The 25336-nt window shown below is 42.6% G+C and overlaps 1 protein-coding gene across 1 annotated transcript in view; it reads right to left on the reverse strand.

The window, feature by feature from the left end:
- Nucleotides 1–1589: 1589 nt before the first annotated feature.
- The window catches only part of rcl1 (RNA terminal phosphate cyclase-like 1), a 28670-nt gene continuing 4923 nt past the window's right edge, over nt 1590–25336 (reverse strand). Inside the window, exons 2-9 of the mRNA XM_055632214.1 lie at nt 23670–23741; nt 20919–21094; nt 16207–16281; nt 14430–14554; nt 11169–11294; nt 9820–9976; nt 6859–6962; nt 1590–2122 (exon numbers count right to left, since the gene is read on the reverse strand). Of these exons, the coding sequence (XP_055488189.1) occupies nt 1975–2122; nt 6859–6962; nt 9820–9976; nt 11169–11294; nt 14430–14554; nt 16207–16281; nt 20919–21094; nt 23670–23741 (983 nt within the window). The 3' untranslated portion in view covers nt 1590–1974. The remainder of the gene's footprint in view (nt 2123–6858; nt 6963–9819; nt 9977–11168; nt 11295–14429; nt 14555–16206; nt 16282–20918; nt 21095–23669; nt 23742–25336) is intronic.

A 25336-nucleotide genomic window follows, 5' to 3' on the forward strand; every position in this document is an offset into this window, starting at 1 on the left:
ATTAAAGTGAGTGGTATTGTCGATAGTGAAGGTTGTCAAAAATTGCAGCAGTATCTTGATCGGTTGGGCAGGTGGGCTGAAGAATGATTGATGGATTTTGATACAGAGAAATGAGAGGCGTTACATTTCGGGAAGACTAACAAGGGCAGGACCAACACAATGAATGGCAGGACTCTGGGGGTGTTTGAGAGCAGAGGGATCTAGTACAGATACATTGTTTGTTGAATGTGGCGTTACAGGTACTTAGGGTGGTCAAAAATGTTTTTTGGCACATTGGGCTTCAATGGAGTATTGATTTATAGAAGTTGGGAGGTCATGTTACAGTTATACAAGACATAGCTGAGGCCACATTTGGAGTATTGTGCTCGGTTTTGGACAACATGTTAGGTTTAGGACAAAGATGTTGCCAAGCTGTAAAGGGTGCAGAGAAGATTTATGAGGAGGTTTGCGTAGGAAGGAAAGAACTGCAGATGCTGGTTTAAACCGGAGGTGGATACAAAATGCTGGAGTAACTCGGCCAGCCACAGCGCGCCGCTAGCCTGAGTGGATCTTCGAATCTTAGTGGATCTTAGTGGATATTCTGCCGGCGGATGTCACGCGGCAATTGCTGCAAGTAGGTGTACTCGAAGCATCGAGCATCTCGCTCATGAGGGCCAAGGGCTTCCGGTTGCCGAGCCCGCCCATGTTGAGAACCCTCGCCGCTCGCTCCATGCAGCTCGGCCCGTAGATCCCGAGCAGCAGCTCCTTGAGGCCTGCATACTTCCCCACAGCTGGCGGATTATCCAGGTACAGCACGACCCGACCGGCTGTTTCTTGGTCGAGAGCGCTTACCACGTAATGGTAACGGGTCCCGTCGACCGTTACGCCGAGGACGTGGAACTGTGACTCGACCTGACGGAACCATACCCCCGGCTGCGAGGTCCAAAATGTAGGCAGCTCCAGGGCGACTGCGTTGAGTTCGGCCTCTGAATGAAGTACAGTTGAGGTCCATTGCAGTTGTGGGTGAGTGAGACCCGGAGCTGCGGGAGTCAGAGCGAGGGCCTGCTGGTGCCGGCCCATCGCAGCCAGTGTAGAACGCCGGGCATGGAATGAGAACTTGTGAAAAATGGCAGAGCGACTGTCAGAACCTGGAGTCCGGGTTGGGTCCGAACTGGGAGGTCTGGAATCCACAAAGTGACAGATGGAGGCACAGGCAAGCACCTAGAAAACACACGTGGATGTGATAATGGGCTAAGATGTAGTCATAGAATCAGAGGGAAGGAGGAATTTTATGAGGAAGTTGCCAGGACACAAGGGACTGAGCTATAGGGAGAATTTGAACAGGCTAAGACCTCCTTGAAGCACAGGAGAATGAGCGCTTTGCCCAGCGTAGCGGAAATAGAGAACCAGAACAGAGGGAAAGATTTAATGGGAACCTGAGGGGTAACTTATCTTTTATTTTACACAAAGGCTGGTGGGGTATATGGAATGCGTTGCCGGTCTCTCATTGCTGGTTTTTAAAGACAAATTAATTCACTTTCACCATGTTTTATTTTTTTGATTTGGACAAAGGGAAAAAGGATTTTAAAAAATGAGAGAATTGCCATAACTTGAACCAATTCTGTTTACTTCCGATTTGCCAAAAACAGTGCTTCACATTCTCACAAGTGGCTGTGTCTCCATTGAATGATTTGTAATCATTCCAATGTGATTAAAACAAACAGTTTGAAGAGGTTCCACTCAATGGCAAGTACAGCATGATGCAAACATTCTTCATCTAAGATTTAACTGCTTTGGAAAAAAAATGTTGGCTTCGGTCCAGAAAATATCGTATTGAGCACTTGCATTTTGCACACGTCAAAGAGAAAAGGAATGTCAATTTCAGAGATTTTTAAGTTAATAAAATTTTAGAAAAATATTTCCAAGTGAAGGTTTTCCAATGTTTTGATGTAAAAATAACAATTCCAAGCGCATCTAAAGTGGCAGTGGTCATTTCTATGTGACAATCTTGCTGATGTTAGAATAGCCAACTCCAATGCAAGTCATTAATACTTTGTCTCCACCTTTCCTCTCTTCCATGGACTGGGTTTCAATCTTGAACATAATTTGGAAAAAGCTCTTCAGATGACGCAGAAACTCAATCCTTAAACAAATTAAGAGTTACACTTATCAGGTATGACATCTTCACTATCATATAATCACAGAATATGTATCTCAACTTTTCACCCAAGTATGGATGGGTAATGAGTATGAACTTTAGAACCATTTAAAAGTGAACAACACGAGTAAGGACGTCAGCAGGGCAATAAGGCAAAGATAAATGCATTAAGACAAAATAAAAATCATCTTCTTTTACTGCTCAAAAAACAAACTTCTATCTCCATTATATTTTAAGCAGCCCTTCCAAGTATTTAAATGTTCAACATTGTTCAATGTTTCTACTGAAAGACAGCAGAATTAACCAGGCAAACCTTCCTTTGCACAGACATGGACAATTTCAGAAAGCAGGTTTCCTCACACATTCCAAAGACGTGAAGGTTGGTTGGTTAATTGGCTTTGGTAAAGATTATAAATTGTCCCTAGTGTGTAGGATAGTGTTTGTGTAAGGTGTATGGGGATCGCCAGTGGGGCGAAGGGCCTGTTTCCATACTGTATCTGTAAACAAAACTAAACAGCTTTCACAATGAAATAGATATTTCAGCTCTGAGGCAGCACAAATGTTTGCCGCTATAAATCACTAGATGATTAAAAAAAATAAAGGCCTGAAGATGGATCTTTTTCCTCCTGAGATGCTGCCTGACCCGCAGGGTTACTCCAGCACTTTGTGTCTATCTTTAGCATAAGCCAGCATCTGCAGTTCCTCGTTTCTACTTCTGGATAAATAGAGTGTTTGTTAAGTAATGAATTTCTCACCTCCTAGTGGTGAACCTGAAATGAGAACTCAACCATCTGGTCAAGAACAAAAGGCAACTTTGTAGCCCAACATGGATAGCAATAGCAGAAAAAGACTGACATTAGATGGAAATCTTTCATTTGTACCCACAGTAGAGAGCAGAGTCACCTCATCTTGGGCCTGAGCAGAGGGAAGATTGTACAACAAGACCAGGTACATTAGGTTGTTGTCTATCAACTACAGCTCAGCGTTCAACACCCACCCTATGGGGTCTCAGCACATCCCTGAGCAACTGGGTTGTTAACTTCTTCATGATCAGTCGTCAATTAGTATGAATTAGCAACACACCTTCTCCTCTTCACTGATCAGCACAGGAACAGCTGAAGGTTGTATGCTCAGACCCTTGCTCTATTTCGTCAATGCCCATGATCGCCTGCTTATGTGCTGCATTGCTCTATGACGCACAAACTCTGTAACCAAATTCACCGCATTAAACTTCCTTAAACTTCCATTAAAATTCCACCGTGGTTGGGTGAATCATGGGCAACATTGAGTTTGGTACACAGGAGGGAGATGGATATTCTGGTTGAATGTTGCCAGAACAACGTTAGGGTGGCATGGTGGTGCAGCGGTAGAGTTTCCGCCTTACAGCGCCGGAGACCCGGGTTCAATCCCGACTACGGATGCTGTCTGTCCGGAGTTTGTACGTTCTCCCCATAAACTGAGTGGGCTTTCTCCGAGATCTTCGGTTTCCTCCGACACTCCAAAGACGTACAGGTTTGTAGTTTAATTGGCTTGGTATGAATGTAAAAATGATCCCTAGTGTGTGTAGGTTAGTGTTAGTGTGCGGCGATCGCTGGTCGGTGCGCACCCGGTGGGCCTGTTTCCGCGCTATATCTCTAAACTAAACAATCTTGCTCTCAATATCACCAAGCTGATTGGTGACTTCTGGAAGGGTAAAACTGAGGATCTATGAACCTGCCTTCATCAGTGAGATGATTGTGGAGTGTCAACAGCTTCAGGTTCTTGGGTGTGCACGTCTCTCCTGGGCCCAGCACACTGATGCGATCACACAGAAAGCTCATCAATGTCTCTACTTCGTCAGACGTTTGAGGAGAGCCAGCATGTTGCTGAATACTCTTATCGGATTTCTACAAGTGTATGGTAGAGAGCATACTGATTGTTTGCCTGGATTGGTAATGAAAACATGAATGAAAGAGGCTGCAGAACCTGGTGAACATTGCCAGGTCCATCATGGGTGTTGACCTCCCCACCGCTAATATCAAAGACCCACACCACCCTGTCTACACTCTCACCTCACTGCTACTATTGGGAAGGCACAGGGGTCCGAGAACCATCAGTTCCACGTTCAAGAACATCTTCTTCCTATCAGCCATTAGGCTCTTGAAACACACTGCACAATCCTAACCACAACCCAACCTCAGCACCAAATTATGGACTTCATTTAGGCTGGACCACGTACTTTGGCTTGCACTATTGTCGGGTTACACTACTATAACTGACAATTTATTGTATTATTGTATATTTATTTCCGGCGCTCTTGCGTTATAGTGCCTATAAAGATGCAGCAAGTAAGAATTTAATTGCTCCCAGTGCATATGAAAAACAGTCTTCACAATGTTCATAAGATCATAAGTGATTGGAGCAGAATTAGGCCATTTGGCCCAACAAGTCTACTCCGCCATTCAATCATGGCTGATCTATTTCTCCCTCCAAACCCCATTTTCCTGCCTTCTCCCCATAACCTCTGACACCCGTACTAATCAAGATGTATGTAACCGATCAATAATGTTGTAACCTGCACCCATTTCCTTCCTCATTTCTCAATTAAAACACTTGCAAACTGCTGCTATTTGTCGTAACAAAACTGCAGATGCTAGTTAATACACAAAAGGATACAAAGTGCTGGAGTAACTTAGCTGGAGAACATGGATAGGTGATGAATTTGCTGGAGACCCTTCTTATGTTCCCGATGTTGGGGGAGTCCAGAACCAGGGGCCACAGTTTAAGAATAAGGGGTAGGCCATTTCGAACAGAAAAGAGAAAAAACCTTTTCACCCAGAGAGTTGTGAATCTGTGGAATTTGCTGCCTCAGAAGGCAGTGGAGGCCAATTCCCTGGATGCTTTCAAGAGAGAGTTAAATAGAGTTCTTAAAGATAGCGGAGTTAGGGGATATGGTGACAAGGCAGGATTGGGGTACTGAATGTGGATGATCAGCCATGATCACAGTGAATGGTGGTGCTGGCTCGAAAGGCCGAATGGCCTACTCCTGCACCTCTTGTCTATTGTCAATTCAAGGATCTGAAGAAGGGTCTCGACCGAAAACTTTGACCTGCTGAGATACTTGAGAAATGTGTAACATGGTTGCAATGTGTTCCTTTATAATGCAGTAGAGTCTGGCCTATCTTCATTCCAATGAAGAGCTAGATGAATGTAGCAAATTAAAGCATAAATGTATGATCAACTAAGATATTTAACGACACATTAGTGGGTAAAATAAACGGCATGACACTTCAAGGTTCTAACGCAAGGTTCAGTGTTAATGTATGATAGTAGATTACAAATTTCATAATTGCACAGAATATTTAGTTTGAATTTACCAATGATTAACACTGTAATGTGATATGGATTTCACCACAAATGGACTTTTGGCTTTATTTCATTTGGAAGTGTACTGGGAAATAATTTACTCCTTGGTAACGCTTGAGGAACAATGTGTGATCTGACAGTGAATGTTACATATGATTGCTTCGAGCAATATACTGGAACAAAGATCCAAAAATCCTAAAGCACAGATCAAGGGCATGTGGCAAAACGGATTCTTTGAAAAGCTAACCGAATGTCAATATTGACCAGCGTTTTGAATGTTCATTTCTTTCCATTTACCCCATAACTCTTTCCTTTTTAAGCACGTATCCAATTCCCTGTTGCAAGTTACAACTGGCCCTACTTTAATCTCCCTCTCAGGTGGTACATTTTTGTTCAGACTCCTTGCAAAAAAGCAGCTCATTTCTCCTCTGGTTCTCGTTGGGGGGGGTCACTGCATCTCGAGATTTAGTTTAGTTGACTGGGCTCTTTAAGAAAATGAATGCCTATACCCTGCACCTTTGGCTGATCCAGAAATGGTAAACCAACGGTGAGGTTGCCCCAGACTGCTTACGACGAGTGTGAAATCCTGAAGCAACTGGCATACGTGTGGTGTGTTTTGCCATCTCAAAAACAGGGAGGAGAAACTGCTTCATGTGCGTCACTCAGACCAACCTCCCTTCCATTGACCCCATCTATACTTGACGCTGCCTCGTCAAGGCCACCAGCAGAATCAAGGGTCTGCCTCACCCCAGTTACTCTCTCTTCTCCCCTCTCCCATCAGATAACAGTTACAGAAGTTTGCAAATGCGTACCTTCAGATTCAGGGACATTTTCTTCCCAGCTGTTATCAGGCACCTGAACCATCCTCTCACCAACTAGAGAGTGGTCCTAATCTCCCATCTACACCATTGGAGACACTCGGACTATCTTTAATTGGACTTTACCTGGAACTAAACGTTATACATTTATCGTGTAGCTGCATTGTGGATGGCCTGATTGTGATCATGTATAGTCTTTTAGTTGACTGGAATGCCAAAAAACTTTTCATTGTGACACCCGACAAAAATAAACTAAATTAAATGGCTACCACGTCGACACTGCTCCATCATGAGGTGCAGGTTGAGTAACCCAGCAGGGTCAGCAGGCTTGTGTTGGCCCTGTCACCCTTCAGTTATCACAGTACTGTACCTCTTGAAGAAACAGCACCGGTACCATGATAACTGAAGGAGGACAGTTCAGATTGCTGAACCTTCCCATCTCCAGCTGAGGGAACATTTTGAAAATCAACATGACAAGAACACAACAGAAGCAAACTGAACCTTTTGCACAAAGTACACGGCCATATCATGCTTGTGCACTGTTAGGCATTCACTTACGTATAAGGAGACAATGGACCCATTTGAACTTTTGAAACATCCTGCTGACCAAGGGTCATGTACAGCAGAGCCAGACTCTGATTTATTGAATCTACACAGCCACCCTGTACAAGCAGAGAAAAAGAAAGTCAGTCACAAACAACCAATGCTTCTCTGGCAATAAATCAACATTCAAAACCATACGCAGAATCCCACGCTCGATTCTACAGAAAACACACTGCATTAAAACAGACACCAACCCCACTTCATCATCGTTGAAAACATTAGCGACGCAGTGGTGCTGATTTCCAACGGGAACGGTGACGGACGCACCACACATTTCAGTCCTCCAGTTCCTGTGGAATTCCGCCACTGGAAGTATAGGATTTTGGTGTGTGCGCGCTTTTTTTCATCATCCCTTACAATGCTACGTACGACAGTGATAGCAACTTCTACTGAAGTGTGGATGGCCGTTGGTTCACTAGAAGCTCATCCGCCCTTTGACAGGTCCTGCTGGGGCTCCACAGCCCCCTCCTCACCTGGCAAACCAGGTGGGTCCGACTATCCGACCACGGAGCAGGTAACACGGGGATTACATATTACCCATGGCGGGGGGGATCTCCCCTCCCCCCGACATGACCACTCCAACCCTCATCAAAACAGACTCTCCCGGCATTGTTTACTCATGCTGTCAATTCCAGAGATGATAATCAGCAAGTAATACTATAATCAAAGCTACTACCCCCACACCCAATATTGAGGGAGCACTTCTTCAAAGATTCCTATGTTTAGGTGAAAATTGAAGTCAAGGCCTTTAATAGGTTCTAGATAAAACATACCATTGCACAGATGAAGATGCACAAATTCCTCCCAATGGCCACTTCACCCTCTCCTAACAGATTACTGAATAACAGCAAAGTCACTGCACCTGAGGTGTGATAGTGGTGTAGCTGTTATTACCAAATGAGCAACTAGCAACCTAGCAACAATCGAGAGATGCAACCAAATTTCACCATGCAAAGGTGACATTGAAATTCAGAGAATAAACTGGAATCAAAAACAAACCAGAACTAGTCTCAGTAAAAATGACCGCAAGCCGACAAGATTGTGGTTAAAACGGCACTTGCTTCACTCATGTTCTTCAGGGAAAGGGTTCTTGACATCCCCACATAACAAAAGGTGAACTAATAATAAAAAGAAAATCAGTCTGGGTGGCTAGGAATTCTTCCTTACACAGGTAGCTGATCTCAAAAGAGTCCATCAAAGCCCTCTTAGTTCTCAACAAAATATCTGTTCGGATGAGTTCAGATAACTAAAGGACCTGTCCCACTTTCACGACCTCTGCCGAGTTTGCCCTTGACTCATACTCGCAGCATGGTCGTCATGAGGTCGTAGGTGGGTCGTGATGCTAGTCGTAAGTACTCGTGGCATCAAGTAGGTCGCGGCGTTTTTTCTAGCCTGATGAAAAATGTCCATGAGTAAAAAAGGTTGTGAATTAGGTTGTGAAAGTGGGACAGGCCCTTAAATCCTTTGTACAGTTTTTGTCTTCTGACCACAAGGCTCTGATCTCCTATCCACTAATCATCAGATAAGACAATCGTGAAACACCTGGATACATAGCTAAAGTTATGAATTGTAGTGTACAATACTGCGCTCTTAAATTAAAGTGTATACAATGGATGCCACACAAAGATGACTCGCTTTTATCATAACCCCAGAAGAGTAACTGGTTTAAATCTCAAGTTGTAAAAGCAGAGGGGATGAAAACTAAAGGAGGGTGAATGATCTCTTTAGAGGGACACAGGGCAGGCTATACAACACCAGCCTTGTCTGCAATGCCCACAACTGTAGTAATCCACAAAAAAAATCAAAGCACTGCCATGTATAACAGCAAAAAAAACAAAAAAACAAGTCATTCTATACAATTAAACAAATTCTAGTCTGGATCTCTGCTTCAACCTGGAACTAAAAATGTTCTTGAAAGGATCAAGTGCTGGGTTAACTCAGCAGATCAGGCATCTCTGGAGAACATGGATAGCTGAATAATGAACATGGATATGATGACCTATCCTCGTTCTCCAGAGATGCTGCATGACCTGCTGAGTTACTCCAGAACTTTGTGTCCCTTTGTGTATTAGCCAGGATCTAGTTTCTTTCTTCTACTAAAATGTTCTTATGGAAATGCAATAAAATAATTTGAAAGCAAGTCTAGTTGGTTGATTGGATCCAACAGCTTTGCACTCTATGAAATTCCTTTCATAAGGTCATAACAAATAGGAGTAGAATTAGGCCATTTGGTGCACAATTCTACTCCGCCATTCAATCATGGCTGATCTATCTCTTCCCTCCTAACCCCATTCTCATGCCTTCTCCCCATAACCTCTGACCCGTACTAATCAAGAATCTCTCTCAGCCCCAAATATATCCACTGACTGGGCCTCCACCGCCTTCTGCGGCAAAGAATTCCAGATTCTCCACCCTCAGACTAAAGAAATTTCTCCTCATCTCCTTCCTAAAAGAACGTCCTTTAATTCTGAGGCTGTGACCTCTAGTCCTCGACTCTCTCACTAGTGGAAACATCCTCTCCACATCCACTCTATCCAGGCCTTTCACTATTCTGTATGTTTAAATGAGGTCCACCCCCCTCATTCTTCTAAACTCCAGCGAGTACAGGCCCAGTGCCGACAAACGCTCATCATAGGTTAACCTACTCATTCCTGGGATCATTCTTGTACATCTCCTCTGGGCCCTCTCCAGAGCCAGTACATCCTGCCTCAGATATTGTGCCCAAAATTGCTCACAATATACCAAATGTGGCCTTACCAGTGCCTTATAGAGCCTCAGCCTGATTGAGTACAAGCCCTCTGGAAATAAATGCTAGCATTGAGTTTGCTTTCTTAACTACCTTGCCAATATTTAGCACCCACTCCCCTCGCTAATGGCTATCCTGAAAGCCTCAAAGTATTTTTCGCAGGAACTTACCCTGTAGATTTCCTCTAAAAGCAGCTTTGCACAGTTCTTGCCGAGATCCTCAGGCAGGAGCGGGGACCCTTGGCCGGTGGGGTTTGAGGCCAGCTCCGCACTCAGCAGTGTCCCAGTGGTTGTTTCTGCCACCAAAGACAAGCCAAATCCCGGAGACCTAAACATAATCACACACATACATACTGTCAGGGGTTTCAGATGGCACTTCACCTCAACATGAAAACTCAACCACAAAGCACACACAGTTCCGAGAGACAGAAAGGTTTTTTTTTTAAAGTCAAATTAGTTGGAGTATTATATCATTCTATATGTCACAAGAAAGTGAGCATTAATTATCAAATAACATTCTCAATTTAAAGCTTAGTTGAAGACAATGTCAGTTAGAGAATCAATTATTTAATTTTATATAACCTACTTCTCTCTAAATACTCCTCGATCAACATTGATATGTTAAGCTGCTCAGGAGGAAATGCTTTCTAGAGCTTCTCAATGTAAATTACACAGATATGGCAAAGCAGCAGGGATTTAATCCTGCATTTGATTGTTTTCAATTTCCACCACCTCCCCGAATGTCACTATTTTAACAATCTAGACAAAATGGATAACACAAATGCTTTAGACCGGCAGCATTGGAAGTTGATAAGAGATTATAAAATCAGGTTTGAATTGCAAAATCATGTAAATTGGGTTGCAGTCTGCTTCCCATAGGATCAAAACATTGGCTCTGAAGTGATGTATGAAAGAGCTGTTGTCATTTAAGCAATGGAATTAAATAAAGCCAGGGAATGCCTATACACTGAGACAATAAACTGATCCACCTATTTTGGGTAACATACCACCAGAGTACAAATAAAACATGTGAAAATATATAACCAAGTGTTTAAAATCTGTCACGTCAGCAAAATCAGGGAATGATTCCAGTGTAAACTAAAATAACACACAAAACCAAATGAAAAACAGAAGATTTGGAGATAGTAAGTAAGACATGTGTAGTGAGAGGAAAGCATGTTTAATGCTTCAGCTCAATGGCCTTTCATTAGAATTTACACAAAGAACATTGACCAACATTGACATTGACTCAATTTCTCTCTCAAGGATGCCATCTAGTCTGCTCATTATTGCCAGTATTTTCTGCTTTCACCTCAGACTTGCAATATTGGTAGCTATTTTCAGTATTAGATCAAAAGCCATTTGACGTTTCAATTGCACTCCTAATGCGATAATCAGCGGGCATTTTAGTTGTATCATCCACTATATTTTAACAAAAGTCACAAGATACTTTAAAGCATATTTAAAAAAAATCAAACATAGTTGTCAGACCAAGTCCTCACCGCTCCAGATTGACTCACTTTCCTGAATTTGCTCCTTTCATGTGATCAGTGTAGATATAGATGTCTGGTATGAACTTGTTTAAAATGCTTCTGGCTGCATCAACAATTCTATTGGCCATCTGTGGAGATACTCTGGTGCAGTACCTGCGGTTCTCAGTGAAGGAAAATTAAATGGCAGCAAACACTGAAGTAAACCCAGAAGAGATCATTACTTTGATTCGCTCGGGGTAACAAAAGGCTCATCTGTACTCTAAAGTAGTTGATGGTAAGCAAGATATGGTTAATCAAAAAACACTTTGACAGGTACACAGTATAGGGGTATACAGCATAATTGGTACACAGGATAAATATACACACTATGTCTTTCCCAAATCTCTCTGTTCTGCAATACCCGACGGCTCTTACAAGGTTAATTCCCGGGGTGGCGGGACTGTCATATGCTGAGAGAATGGAGTGGCTGGGCTTGTACACTCTGGAGTTTAGAAGGATGACATATATGATTGTTAAGGTTTTGGACACACTAGAGGCAGGAAACATCTTGGTTTTGGGGGAGTCCAGAACCAGGGGCCACAGTTTAAATATAAGGAGTAAGCCTTAGACGAGGAAACACTTTTTCTCACAGAGTTGTGAGTCTGTGGAATTCTCTGCCTCAGGGGACGGTGGGGGCCGGTTCTCTGGATGCTTTCAAGGGAGAGCTGGATAGGACTCTTAAAGATAGCGGAGTCAGGGGATATGGGGAGGGAGGAACAGGGTACTGATTGGGGATGATCAACCATGATCACATTGAATGGCGGTGCTGGCTCGAAGGGCCGAATAGCTTACTCCTGCACCTATTGTCTATTGTCTCTTCCATTTACTGCGAAAGTCTTGCCTTGCTTTGCCATACCAAAATGCAGCACCTCACATTTGCCATTCGTTGGTCCACCTTCCCAACTGATCTAGATCCTGTTGCAAACTTCCATACCATTCCTCACTGTCCACTAAACCACCAATTTTGATGTTATCTGCGGATTTACTAACATCCAAATCGTACAGCGCACCCTGCACCAACCCCTGCGGCACCTCACTGGTCACAAGCCTCCAATGTGAAAAACAACCCCTTGACGCCTTCCTCCAAGTTAATTTGAATCGAAGGTGGACCCAAAATGCTGGAGTAACTTAGCGGATGGGGCAGCATCTCTGGAGAGAAGGAATGGGCGACGTTTCGGGACAAGACCCTTCTTCAGACTGAAGGAGGTCTGAAGATGGGTCTCGACCCGAAACGTCTCCCATTCCTTCTCTCCAGGTGCTGCCTCACCCGCTGAGTTGCCCCTATATGGTTCTTACTTTTTGTCTTAAAAATCTCTGTGTACACACCTTGGCTGAGAGGAAAGGTTTACCACTGTCTATCCCGTCTATGCTTCCCAACCCCCACCCCACCCTCTTCCCCCCTCCCCTCCAATCTTTTCCACTCCCAGGAAAATAAATGCAATCTCTCCGAAAAGACCCAAAGAGCTGGAGTAACCCAGCAATTCAGGCAGCATCTATCTCTCTATCTATCCAGACATTCTTTCTATCCAGGCATTTTGGGTTGAGACCCTTCTGCACCGGCTGCAGTCCCTTGCGTCTACAACCTCTCTCCAGAACTCAAACAATGCATCCTGGTGAACCTCCTCTGCATCCAGCGTAATCTCATAACGCTGATAACGAAGTTGAACAAACGGCACACAATGTTCCAGTTGTGACCTCAATGTTTTACAAAGCTGCGTCAAAACCTAATGGTCCTGTCCCACGATGCGAGTTCATTCAAGAGCTCTCCCGCGTTTAAAAATAAAATCAAACTCGTGGTAAGCACGGAGAATGAAAGTAGCGGGTACATCGGAGCTCGGGGATGTCTCTTAGCGGCTCGTAACGCTAACGGCAGGTACTCGGGAAGACTCGTGAAGATTTTTCAACGTTGAAAAATGTGCACGAGAGCCCTGAGTACCGACGAGCGGCCATTGCCGTAAATCTCCGAGGTCGAATCAGGGCAAACTCGGGAGAACTCTTTGAATTAACTCGTACAGTGGGACAGGGCTTTTAAAGTCTGAAGAAGGGTCTCGACCTCGAAACGTCACCCATTCTTTCTATCCAGCGATGCTGCCTGTCCCGCTGATTTACGCCAGCATTTCGTGTCTATCTTCGGTGTAAACCAGCATCAGCTGGTAAACCTACACATCATAAGTTTCCAGCCCTTCTATTATATAACCCAAATAATGAAAGTGAACATTCCTCCTGTCTTCCTCACCACACCACCTACACGAGCTGCCACCTTCAAGGATCTGTGGACTTCTACGCCACTATAATTCAACTCTCCCTCAGGTCCTATCAGTCATTGTGTGCGTGCTACCTTTATTTAAAATCCCAAAACGTATCACTTTACATTCACCAGGATTAAATTCCATCCATCCTTCATCTCGCCACCTGACCAATTGATCGATAGTTTTCTGCTGCCTAATGTTATTCTCCTCACCATCCACAACACCAGCAAAGTTTAAAGTCATCGGCAAACTTACTAATACCTCCCACATTAACATCAAAGTTGTCACTTCCACTCTAAGCCAAGGTTGGATCCAATATGCCTTGGATGCCACAGGCTCTATCCCTTGGAACCAGCTTTCACATGAGATCGTTTCAATTGCCTTCATTACGTTATTGTTAAACTGGGACCATAATATTGAGGTATGGATGGATATAGTCAGCTGGAATTGCATCGGTGCAGTTGAAATTATCTTGTTTAATGCAAATTAGCTATGTTAGACTTTACATTAGTCTTTAGATACAAGGTTGAATCAGGCCCGACGGTCCACGCTAAGCAGCGATCACCCCGTACACTAGCACTATCCAACACAATAGGGACAATTTACAGAAGCCAATTAACCTACAAACGTCTTTGGAGTGTGGGAGGAAACTGGAGCACCTGGAGAAAGCCCATGCGGTTAAAGGGAGAATGTATAAACTCCATACAGACAGTACCTGACGTCCCGTCAGGATTAAACCCGGGTCTCTGGCGCTACAAGGCAGCAACTCTATCTATTGTGTTGCCCTAAACGTAACTCAACACTAAAACAATGTTCACATTTTAAAGCACCACACCGGTTAGGAAGCATTCTGACAAACTGTGAACAGGCGTGTCAATGCAAGTTTAAAGGATGAACGAGTCTGCATTTCAAAAATTTCCCCACCTCTTATTCCTCAAAGGACTAGCCCCATAAAAACAAATTAGGTTTCGGGCAAGTTTGTCTCCTTGCCAAAGGATACGCCACACCTCTGATCCGTTTTATCTTGCCGGGGTCCATCAACTGAATGGGCTTTAAATATCTTCGCACTGGACACGAAAAGATAATCTCACCTCCTCCACCAGGAGGCATGCCTCTCCGCACTATCTGTTCAAGCAAGCAATAGCACAGATTTAATAACACTACAACCAACTGCATATCATTTAAAAAAAAACATTTGCCGTTTAATTCTCTTTATAGTTAGCTAAGGATTGTGCAGTTGTGTTCAGAAAGAAACAATATTTAGTGCACTTATTTGCACTGCAGCAATATTGTTCTGTTTAACCATTGAGGCAGCTATGAAGAGGGCTGGATACAGGGTCTCAACCCAAAACGTTAAAAATTAAATTTGCTCCACATACACTGCTCGATCCGCTGAGTTCTTCCAGCAGATTGTTTTTAGGCAGTTATCAAGTTTGAACACAAATTTGGTTTTTGGGGTGTGGGGAATTGAGATAAGAAAACACAACTCTTTACGGTAAATTTAAATCAAGAGAATAACATGGTTTTTCACATCCCATAACCAGAAACTATTTTTAAAAGGAGACATTACATTTTGTAGAGTAAGGTGCACACAACAATTATAGAAACCATGGTTTGCGTTTACATGCATACATCTTAAATCAGTATGCACTGGGTCTTTGGACGATTTTCAAGCGAATTTTAATGTAAATATTCTTTCTTGATTTTTGAGTTTGCAAATGCAATGGTAAAGGGCAGCATGGTGGACAGCGGTAGAGTTGCTGCCTGACAGCGCTCACAGCGTTAGAGACCCGGGTTCGATCCCAACTACGGGTGCTGTCTGTACGGAGTATGTACGTTCTCCCCGAGACCAGCGAGGGTTTTCTCAGAGATCTTCAGTTTCCTCCCACACTTCAAAGACGTTTGTGGGCTAATTGGCTTGGTATAAATGTAAAATTGTTCCTAGTGTGTGTAGGGTAGTGTTAACGTGCGGGGATCGCTGGTCGGTGCGGACTCGGTGGGCCGAAGGGTCTGTTTCCACGTTGTACCTCTAAATTAAACTAAATAAAACGTGAACTTAAGTGCATCATCCCAAAGGATAGTTCTTGTTCAACCAACAGCAAAATGCTCCAGCGACATAGCTGTTTAAATTTAGTAATGCAGGTAGCAGCCACTTTTATTCAACACAAAACAGTTGCCATGGCGATTTCCAGAATCAAGCAGGCATTAAAATATCGATGCTGGACATACCATAAATTCTGAGTATATCTAATCCAATGCATTGAATTTATCTTAAAGGATGTTTTTAACCGAAACGGTGTACAGAAATAACCAATGGTATTCTGCACATTTCTATGGTTTAGGTTTTTGTTTAGTTTAGTTTATTAGTTTATTGTCACGTGGACTGAGGCAGGAGAATGGGGTTGAGAGGGAAAGATAGATCAGCCACGAATGAATGGCGGAGTAGGCTTGATGGGCCGAAGGGCCTTATTCTGTTCATAGAATTTATAAACCAATGAAACCGGAACACCTGGAGGAAACCCAAGTGGTCACAGTAGAACTTGCAAACTCCACATAGACAGCATCCGAGGTCCGAATGAAACCCGATCTCTGCCACCGACTCTAGCCGCTGCACTGTCCCGTCAGCAATTTAAAAAAAACATTTAATTGCAGCTGTGTGAACAAATTATCGCTTCAATGATTTACAGTTGTTGCTCCAATCTATCATAGATCAACAAATGAATTACAAGAAACTATATTACCTTGATAAAAAAAACAAACCAAGGAGCTATTCTTACCTTCAGCTCAAGACCTTCACCATCTATACCAAATCTCTTCATTATTGGCAGCGCTGTTGCCTTTAGAGTATCGACCTGAAAAGATAGATGAAAAACAGTTGTGTTAAAATTAATTTAAAAATCATAAATTATACTCGTATTCAGTGATGGCCCATTTTCTTCAAATCAGGAACTCAAATAGTATAAAAAAAAGAAAAAATGCCATGTTTTTAGCTGAATGTTACAGCGTAAGCAACTGATGTAATCTTGCCTCATTCTTTACCATGGCCATCAGCGTAAAACACGGAACAAAAGTACAGGGTGAATGAATTAAATATTTAAAGTTAAGATAATAATCTCCCAACTACATGGCACCTATCATGGTGGAATTTCTCATTGGCGATGCACAAGAATGTCAGTAGTCAAAAACAATACCTTTCTTCAGAGTGAATGTATGCGGGGGGGGGGGGGGGGAGAGAGTGGAGATAGAAGATAGAAGAGAGATGGGGCAGAACAAAGTGCGCAAGGTAATAGGTGAACACAGGCAATGGAGGTTTTGATAAGCAAATGATGGACAAAGGGGCCGGGTGGAAATAACGGCACGAGACAAAAGGGTGAAAGAGTTGTAGATTGGGAAGCCAGACGCAGGAGTGCAGGGGGAGAGGAGCAACAGTCATGAGTCTAGATGGGAGTCTGGAGTCGTCCTACTCAGAGTAAGAAATACCTGGGGAATTGTCCATGTTGTCTGTTACTTGTCAGTGTTACAACTGCACTGGATGAGGCTGGGTCGAGGGACAGCTGCGTCAGGAATACAGGTCTACAGCTGGACTGACATAGGATCCCATAGCCTTTCCAGTATCCTGCACTCTCAGCCATTTTTTGATATCATGTAGATTGAATTACTGTCTAGAGATTTATTTCTGTGATGACGGATCTCCGGAAGAAGCTGAGCTGCTGCAGCCACAGTAACATTTGTTTATCCAGTATCTCGATGGTTTGGCATTTAGCTCGCTTGTTGGTTTACCAAGCCCAGATCCTGCAGGGAACCTGCTATCCACAGTCCCGTGCATTGGCAAGGCTGGCCGCACGTTACTGGCATGCAGGAATTTGGTCAAGCTGAAACTCAATGGCTATATATCCCCAATCTCTTTAACCTCTGCAAGGCCAGCAGCATAATCAAGGATAAGCCGCACCCTGGCCACTTCCTCTTCTCCCCTCTCCTATCAGGCAAAAGGTATAGAAGTGTGACAACGCACACCTCCAGATTCAGGGACAGTTTCTTCCCAGCTGTTATCAGGCAACTGAATCATCCTACCACAACCACACAGCAGTGCTGAACTACTGTCTACCTCATTGGAGATCCCCAGACTAATCTTGATCAGACTTTGCTGGCTTTATCTTGCACTAAATGTTATTCCCTTATCATGTAAGCTTCTTTCACCTAAGGAAGCTGGCGAAGGTGAAGCCCATTCTCGAGCGGCAGCATTTTGAGACAGTAATCCATGCCTTTATTACATCTAGGCTGGATTACTGTAACGCACTCTATTTTGGTGTTGCTCGTTCTTCACTGGCTCGTCTCCAGTTGGTTCAGAATGCTGCTGCTCGCCTTTTAACAGGGACTCGAAAGAGGGAGCACATATCGCCAATTCCGGCCTCCCTACACTGGCTCCTGGTGCACTTTCGAGTTCATTTTAAGATACTGTTATTTGTTTTTAAATCTCTGAATTTCTTTATTTTACATGTCTTTTCCTACTATTTCTTTTCAGATTCAGATTCAGATTCAATTTTAATTGTCATTGTCAGTGTACAGTACAGAGACAACAAAATGCATTTTTGATTATTATTTTTGGTGTGTATTAACTTTTTTGTCAATGATTAGTGATGTACAGCACTTTGTTGCAGCTATGTTTGTTTTTAAAGTGCTCTATAAATAAAATTATTATTATTATTATCATGTATCTATACCCTGTAAATGGCTCGATTGTAATGATGCATTGTCTTTCTGCTGACTGGTTAGCACGCAACAAAAAGCTTTTCACTGTACCTTGGCACATGTGACAGTAAGCTAAACTAAACTGAAACTCACCAGGGCTCAGTATTCCCCGACCATTTTAAAACTCCCCAGGTTTGCCTGCAAATCTATTACATTACAGTTAAAAAAGTGAAGTAAAAGTAATAAGGGGCAATAGACCGAACATCCCATCCAATAGTCCAAACAAGTGTGCATGTCTGACCACCAAGTCCCAAGGATGCTGGATTATGAAGGTTTTACTGTATTCAGCACCATTCTGCTAAACTTCGAGAATCCCATCTATCCATATTTCTTTGCAACTTATTTTCTCTCTCTTTTTCTCTCTCTTGATTTCCCCTACCCCTCTTCTACACCAAGGGTGATATAGAGCGGCCAATTAACCCCACATCTCTGAGACGTGGAAGGAAACGGGAGAACCTGGTGGAAGCCCATGTGGTCGTAGGGAGAACGTGCAAACACCAGAGTATCAGCACCACGTGTTAAGGACTGAACCCGGGTCATTGGAGCCTTGAGGCGGTGGCCACACTCGTTCAACCAACTGTTCACCACTATTCACAACTGGATGTGGTAGGACTGCAAATCGTTGACCTCATCCACTGGTTATGTTCATTTAGGTGTATAATGTCCATTAGGTGCACATTGTTTAGCATGCCAGTAATCCTGTATTCAAGCTTCTCCAGGTTGGTACCGATTCATTTCTTAGGCATTTCTGGTGCTGTTCCCGACATGCCCTTTTCCGCTTGTTCAACCAGGATTGATCGTCTGCCTTCACACTAAGGGCAGAATAAGGGATATGCCAAGCCATGAGAATATAGCTTGTGATAGTGCAGACTTCTCATTTTAGAAATGAGTGAATGTCAACAAGCGCACAAGAGCATGCTAACATATGGCATCTCTGTGTGGTATCTCAGCTGCACGGAGGCGGAGAGGAGAGCTTTTCAGTGCGTTGTCCACAGGGCGCAGAAGATAATTGGGACACAGCTACCAGCCTAGGAGAGCATCTACTATGCACAGTGCCTCAGGAAGGCCGTCAGCATCCACAAAGACTCCTCACACCCTTGTAATAGTCTGTTCGAACTCCTGCCTTCCGGCAGACGTTACAGGGCCTTCTATGTCCGCACCTCCAGACTCAGGAACAGCTTCATCCCCAGAGCTATAGCTGCTCTGAACCGGCCCTGCTGAGTGCCCCCCACCACATGAACTGTCTCCCTCGGATGGTCACGTCGCACATCGACCCGGCACATACCTATTTGCACTTTAGACTGTTTTACTGTTCTTTATTATAAATCATGTTTCTCGGGGTATCTAAATTTTATTGGTTGTTTACGTTATGACATTGGATGGAAGCTGCATACCAAATCTCGTTGTATCTATGTGCAGTGACAATAAAATATATTATTATTAGTTATTTTGAATGTGGCAACCGCTGTGCAAGAAATAACTCTTTCACTTAGTAAAGTTAAAGTAGTAAAATAAAAAGACCTGAAACAAAATGAGAGGGAAATCGTGGATTAAAGGGAAAAATTTGAAGCTTTATCACGGTGTTCGCGTGCAACAAATCAGAAGACATTGCTGCTTTGTAATGACATTGTCTAAGCCAGAATGAATGCAAAGAAAGGGGAAACAAAAATCCCATTTTAACGTGTTATCGAGAACCATAAATTCCTCTACCACACATTCATTTTGACAACAGCAGTGGAGGTTATGGACTGTGAATGATAAACACCTGCATGGCTATGGAAAAGGAGGCTTCCCGTTAAATGAACAAGATGCCATGAACAAACACTGGCACAGCATTATAACAGATTATCATCTCACTAGGAAAATAAACCAAAGACCCAAGCTCATAGTGCAGAGAAAAATTTGAATCATAATATGACAATTTGATCATTTAAATGCATTGGAAATTTGGATATGTTATCAATAACAAGTTAATAATAACAAGTTAATAACAAGTTATCAATAACAATATCCAGAACAAGGGGTCATAGTTTCAGGATAAGGGGGAAATCTTTTAGGACCGAGATGAGGAAAACATTTTTCACACAGAGAGTGGTGAATCTCTGGAACTCTCTGCCGCAGAAGGTAGTTGAGGCCAGTTCATTGGCTATATTTAAGAGGGAGTTAGATGTGGCCCTTGTGGCTAAAGGGATCAGGGGGAATGGAGAGAAGGCAGGAACAGGATACTGAGTTGGATGATCAGTCATGATCATATTGAATGGCGGTGCAGGCTCGAAGGGCCGAATGGCCTACTCCTGCACCTATTTTCTAATAAGCTACACTTGTTGGTAAAATTGTTTGTTATTTCCCTCAGTGAAGACTACCTTACCCATTCTGATCATTATATAATCTTATTACAGCCCATATTGGTAAACACAAGATATGGAAGATGCTGGTTTACAAAACAGATAAAGTGCTGGAGTAACTCAACAAGTCGGGCGGCATCTCTGGAGAGCATGGATGGGTTGGAACGGCCCATATCTGACTTACGAAGTAGTCCAATATGCTATTCAAAACACCACTAGCAGTTTGTAAAGAGCCAACGCAAAACATCTCTCAAGAGCACGTTGAGATGCACAATAATGGCTGATCTTTCCAGCAATACTTAAAAAAAGGCAAATGTTCAGATCAAGACGTTCAAACTATCATTATTGGCAATAGGTCAAATAACAATTGAAAAGTCTCTTAAATGTTATCTTACGGAAGGATCCTTTTGATCATTGGTGACACCTTTCAATATGGCTTTCAATGGTCTCTTACAAAACGGAGCTAGGCAGAGCAGGGCTTCTAGGTAATAGCCGATGGAACGTTGGGGATGGCAATCATGTTCAACGGTCCCTCCGTGAAGAAGGCCCGGTTGGTAATACAGTGTGGTACCTGAAAGAAGCAAAGAAACCCCTTAAAAAGAATCACTGAAAATAATGAACAAAGGATGCGCAATCAAAAATTAAAATGCTTTCATTGACTACTTGAAGGGGCAGACTGGCTCGGCACGTGAACCTGACTGAAACTCGAATTAAGGATCAGATGAAAAGTTATACTTTATAATTTACGAACTTATCTCCAAAGTTGTATTTTTTTAGTAAATTATTCCATTCTTCTTTATTATACTTTTTCCTTTATTTCTCTTTCTTATTTTCTATGTATATATTTAAAAAAAAATACTAGATGCAGAGTTAATATCAATTGATAATATTAGTAATGTAGGAATGATATACATGAAATGTTTTTAATATGATATGTACCTGCCTCTAATAATAAGATTATTAAAAAGAATAATAATAAAATGCTGGATAAACTCAGCAAGTCAGGCATTATCTATGGAAAGAGAAACGAATAACATTCTGAGACTGTTCACCCCAAATTCACCATCACATCAAATTGCTAATATACCAATCTGGGTAAAGTTTGACAACTTGCCTTGAGCTTCAGTAACTAAAGGGTTTGCCAGGCACAACAAAAATTACACTCCATTTTGGACTCTCCCTCAGGGCTTGTAAATATTACAGACGACAAGCAATAAAATAACAATACAAGAAAAAACATGCACTCGCAAGTGGTGGAGCGACCCTTGGGAACAGAAGGTTTGAGTTTAATCCAAAATGGATTGAGTTTGTTGTGGAATTGATTGATGAGGGTAGGGCAATCGATATTGTCTACTTGGATTTGAATTAGGTCAATTCATCAAGTCCTTCCTGGTAGATTGATCCAGACGATAAAGAGCCATGGTGACTTGCTGGTTCAAATTCAAATCTAGTTTACCCATGGAACACAGTGGTGGAAGGATGTAATTCTAGTTGAAGGTGTTTTACAGGGATCTGTGCTCGAACCTCTGCTTTTTATGATATAAATAAACGATTTGTACGTAAACGTGGATGGGTCGGTCAGTATGTTTGAAGACAACAAAATCAGCGGAGTTGCGGACAGTGAGGTTTAGGTCTGTTACAGACAGAGGCAGAAAAATGGCAAATGAAGTTTAATCCAAACAAGGGAGAGCGCTGTAGTTTGGTAGATCAAATGCAAGGAGAAAGTATAACGTTAATGACAAGTCCTTCAAGAATTGATGTACAGAGGGATCTCGGGATCAGAGCCCTCTTTTCAAGTAGATAAGGTGATAATGTTGTATGATTCCTTAAGATCATAGGCTTCCAATTTTGACTATCCTATTAATTCATTTATAGAACTCCTGAAAGTCGATATAGCCATAAATACTGTCTTGCTCTTAGCCAACCTTCCTGCTGCTCTAAAAACTCAACTGTTAAGGATAATTTCAAATTCCTGGGTGCTATCAAGATGACCTGTCCTGGGCATAGTATGTAGATATAATCAAAGGCCACAGCAGCGGCTCAAGTTTAAAGAGATTCTACACATGGACTGCAGAAAGTATCCTGACTAGTTGCACATGGACTGGTATAGCAAGTCCAACGCACACAAATGCAAGAGGTGATGGAGAGTGGTGGACTGTTAGCCTGGTCCATCACAGGAGGAACGCTCCCCATCAAAAACATCTACAGGAGGAGCAACCTCAAGGTGATGGCATCTATCATTAGTAATCCATGCCCATTCGGTAATGCCCTTCTTCTCGTGAGGTACAGAAGCTTGGTCCCACACGACCACGTTCAGGGACAGCTACCTTCCAGCGACCATCATGGTCTTGAATTGACCTGCACATTCCGAATGCTTCCCCAGCGACTGAACGTGACGGACCACCTCTTGCACTGCCATGGACTTGTTTCCTAATCACGGACTTCCTAATCATACTGCAGCAAGGTAAGGCAGCAACTCACCATTACCTACGCAAGGACAATACATGGCGGGCAATCAATCAACACGATGGATCTTCCTCCAGCAGAGAAAGCAGGCTAGATACCCGTTTCATGTCTCGTCCAAAAGCCGACATTCTCTCGGTAATGTTTAAGAAAGAACTGTAGATGCTGGAAAAATCGAAAAATACTGGAAAAACTCAGCGGGTGAGGCAGCATCTATGGAGCGAAGGAATAGGTGACGTTTCGGGCCGAGACCCTTCTTCAGCTCCATGGATGCTGCCTCACCCGCTGAGTTTCTCCAGCAATTTTGTCTACCTGCTCTCAGTACTGATGTGCCAGTCAAGGCCAGAATCTTAAATTGTGTTAGGTTTGGTCTCTCCCAGAACTTAGATTGATGGCAGCATTGAACGGTAAGTGAATAGCCAATCCAACATCATGATGGCTCACACCGAAAGGATACTTCAATAAAGAAAGTATCACACTGTTGTTAAATGAGAGCATAAGGATCCCAAAATAAACTGCATTGTTACAGCCCAACACATTCTACATTTTTCATCTTGACGGTTTGCCGCTTCTGATAAATTATAATGTACACAAATCAAATCAGATCTATGGGTACAATAAGCTCATATCGATCATAACACACTCTAAAGTCCATGTCTAAGAATGGTGAACAAAGAACTCACCAGTTTCATTTATTTCGATTCGGGAGCCATTTGTCACTTTGTCCATTAACCGAATAAAGCTTGCTTCAAAATCTGGAAATATAAAGAAAGTCACATGAAGGTGCCTGCGGCTATGATAAAACATGTCATCAATTTAGATTCCAGGTATTTTTTTTTAATATAAATGTTTTTTGGCCAAAATTGCTTCAATACAATCTACAGACATAAAGGTTCCGAAGTTCCAATAGACAATAGCAGGAGTAGGCCATTCGGCCCTTCAAGCCAGCACCGCCTTTCAATGTGATCGTGGCTGATCATCCCCAATCAGTACCCCGTTCCTGCCTCCCCCCCATATCCCCTGACTCCACTACCTTTAAGAGCCCTTTCTAGCTTTCTCTTGAAAGTATCCAGCTAACCGGCCTCCACCGCCCTGAGGCAGAGAATTCCACAGACTCACTGCATGAAAACGTTTTTCCTCATCACTGTTCTAAATGTCATACCCCTTATTCTTCCTGTAGAAGAGTTTACACGGTGCTCCCAATGCATGCAATGTAAGACATCATGCCTGTTTAATAAACTCTTGCACAGGCCTCGGCTACCAGTGAGGTTATGTCCTAGTCAAGGGAGCTTACAAGTCAGCCAACTGCTTAGATCAACTCAAATAAAAACAGATTTTACAACATTCTTTGCATAAGCACCTTGCAAACCTAGAAAAATAAAACAAAAGCTAATGACTGCAGATGTTGGAAACATAGATAGAAAGAATGCTGGAAATGGTTCGTAAGTCAACCAGCAGATGTGAAAAGAAAAGTAGACAATTAGCATTTCAGGTCAATGATGAACTTCAGAACATACCAGTTCTCCAACATCAATACTAATCATCCTCGGGTTCTTTGGCTGTACATTTCAAATTGCCGGATACGAAGATTTCAAATGCCCCAGTTGCAAGCAAGTGGACCCAAAGATGAATTCAAGTTGTGCAACAAATGCAGAATATTCTCACCAAGAACAGCAAAAGACTCTCAACAAGTTACTTCAAAAATGACTACTTTAAATTCAAGTGACATCTATGTTCTTATATTGCTACAGACAAGATTACAATTTAACATTATAGATTTTAATGTTGTGCCTCTGGTTTGTGCAGTGTTATTGAATGGTTACATACAAATATCTGCAAATCATTCAAATGGCACTGCCTCCATTGGAAAATCTAAGATAAGAATCCAAATATGCCAGAATGCAAGACTTCACAAAGTGATTTTAGACAAAAGCCAAGATCAATAAATATAATCAATTATGTTATGGGCATATTATTTCTGTTGTGGATTGTTTTTGTAATTTAATTAAATGGCAGAGCAGATTTTCGTCAAAGAAATACTTTAGCCAAGCCTGTACATCGCAAGGCCTGCAATCAAGAAATTATATTAACAAGATAATCTTATGGTTGGAAGACAACTGTCTTTTTGTTTTGAAGTAAATAAATGGCATCCTATCAGTACTCATATACAGCAGAGTATTTGATTTAGAGGATTAAAGTCTAACCCTGTTATAGGAAGGGGTTAGGAGGGAGAGATAGATCAGCCATGATTAAATGGCGGAGTAGACTTGATGGGCCGAATGGCCTAATTCTATTCCTACTTTTTATGACCTAAGATGGAAAGAGAACATAGAAGATTACAAGGAAGCTA

This window comes from Leucoraja erinacea, chromosome 3, assembly GCF_028641065.1.
Source record: "Leucoraja erinacea ecotype New England chromosome 3, Leri_hhj_1, whole genome shotgun sequence".
In the NCBI taxonomy this organism is placed as follows: domain Eukaryota; kingdom Metazoa; phylum Chordata; class Chondrichthyes; order Rajiformes; family Rajidae; genus Leucoraja; species Leucoraja erinaceus.